At 40.0% G+C, this 2,182-nt stretch overlaps 1 protein-coding gene across 1 annotated transcript; it reads right to left on the bottom strand.

Annotated features, from left to right (window-relative positions):
• Window positions 1–919: 919 nt before the first annotated feature.
• On the bottom strand, window positions 920–1,864 carry LOC118844180 (olfactory receptor 2AG1-like). The gene has a single exon (XM_036752023.1). The coding sequence runs from the start codon at window positions 1,862–1,864 to the stop codon at window positions 920–922; it is 945 nt and encodes a 314-aa protein (XP_036607918.1).
• Between the last annotated feature and the right edge of the window lie 318 nt (window positions 1,865–2,182).

The following is a 2,182-nucleotide window of genomic DNA, read 5'->3' as shown; positions in this document are numbered from 1 at the left end:
ATTTATAACAAAACATTTTCAGTAGTAACCATGTTCAAATGAGTAACTGAGTAAAATAGGATAACCCCTTACAAAAACACAAGATAGGTCATAAGTCATTCATCTTTTAAGATATACAGAAATTTTTCTCATTAACACAGAACAGAAAAAGTTATAATAATTGACTGCCTGTATTTTTTAATAGACATGCATGCCTCCATATAGCACCTTTTACACTGTGCCTTCTGAATAGTTCTCAATTTCTAGCATGTAGCTTCATGTTTCTGACCAATACACTGCTCTCTATTGCTCAGTGGGTGACCTTCCGCTTCATTTGACAAAAGTAAAAACTCATTAACATAGACGACCAAAAGTGAATTTCCCCTGGAAATAGTGGATTTACCCTTCCTTGACATCTTCAAGTAGAGGCTGAATGGACTTGGGGGAGAAATTATTATACAGGGGATACTGTTCACAGAGGTGATTGCTGAGCTGTTATTTGTGGTGTTTGAAAATCATGAAGATTAATAGAAGTATCACAAGACCAAAGAGGGACAAATTTTATGTTAGTTTTCAAAATTAGGAAAGTCTTTTCTTCAAACTATAGGCTGCAGATTTTGACTACAATTTCTATAAATAATTTCTAGAATGCACTATGAAGTGTGAGTTTTGTTACCTGGCCACAACTGTTACCAGAAATTAAAGAAGTCAAATATTTTGTACCTCTCTAGAATTTCCTTTATGTTGCCCATTTTGTAAATGCCTCTCACATCCTGAATTACCTCATGTATAGAATACAGTCATTTTGAAGAAAGAATGAAGGGGACAATTGGATTATGATGCCCCATGAGATGTTCCAGATAAGTGGAAACAAGCCTAGAGAGAATTTTTTAGCTGCTAGCTCTCAGCTGGAAGATCAGGCAAAGACTTCTCTAGGGTTCTATAATTTTGGTGCTGACAGGCCTTTCCCTAGTACCTTCTTCAGGGCTCCCAGTACATCCTTGTTCCTTAAGCTATAGATCAGGGGGTTCAGGGCTGGAGTAATAATGGTATAGAACACAGAGAGGATATTGTCCTGCTGAGGGCTGTGGTAAGTACTTGGCAGGACATACATGAACATAGCACCTCCATAGTAGAGTCCAACTACTGTCAGATGGGATGAGCAGGTAAGCAGAGCTTTCTTTCTCCCCCGTATTGAAGGCATATGGAACACAGCAGTTAAAACCAGCATATAGGAGACAAGGATAACAGAGAGGGGGATGAGGAGAAATGTCACACCCATTGTGTATACCATGAACTGGTACTTTGTGGTGTCACCACATGCTAGCTTCAGCACAGGAGGGAGCTCACAGAGCAGGTGGCTTATCACCCGGGTTCTACAGAAAGGGAAGTGCATCGTATATATGGTGTGCACAAGGGCATTCATGGATGCCAAGAGCCAGGATGTGGCCACCATGGACCAGCAAATTTTTGGTCTCATGAAGATCATATAGTTAAAGGGATGTTGAATAGCTACATAGCGGTCATATGCCATGAAAGCCAACAGGATATCTTCAGCACCTCCAACTGTCAGTGTCAGGAATATCTGAAATCCACAGCCTGAAAAAGAGATGGTGCTCTGTCCATGCAAGTAATCTACAAGTATTTTGGGGGTATTGACAGTTGTAAGGAGTAGATCCATAAGTGAGAGCTGGCTGAGCAAGAAGTACATAGGCACATGGAGCCTCTTGTCCATAGCAATCAACAGGAGCAGGAGGATATTGCTGGTCACAGCCACCAGATAGAGAAATGTGATTGTGGCACAAAGCAGTCCAGGGTACTTACTGTTCTGGAGAATTCCAATGAGGAAGAAACTGTTATCCAAGGTGGTATTCCAGAGATCCATTGCACAGGATTTTTTTCCCTGCATCAAAACAGAGAGAAGGGTACATAGGCCCAACAAATTGAGGAATGCTGGAAATGTATAATGTCGCTGTGCACTAAAAGTCAGTAAAAGTCAGCCTTCCCATTGGCCAGTTGGACTCACACCAGAATTATTGAGCTTACTTCCTGATAAAAGTATTTCCCCTGTAACAATTGACAAATCTGACCATCAAATTGAGCCATGTAAAGGGTGATGAATTACTTTAAAATATGCACATAATTATAAACTTCTAAAGAGAACAATTTTAGAATACAAGCACATATAAAAACTTTTAAACTA

This window comes from Trichosurus vulpecula, chromosome 3 (genome assembly GCF_011100635.1).
Source record: "Trichosurus vulpecula isolate mTriVul1 chromosome 3, mTriVul1.pri, whole genome shotgun sequence".
Classification (NCBI taxonomy): domain Eukaryota; kingdom Metazoa; phylum Chordata; class Mammalia; order Diprotodontia; family Phalangeridae; genus Trichosurus; species Trichosurus vulpecula.
Note: the sequence above shows the minus strand (reverse complement) of the source record. Positions and strands in the feature narration are given on the sequence as shown.

What these genes read in the sequence shown, in the direction of transcription:
- LOC118844180 (XM_036752023.1), bottom strand. Translation starts at nt 1,864, where the DNA reads ATGGATCTCTGGAATACCACCTTGGATAACAGTTTCTTCCTCATTGGA.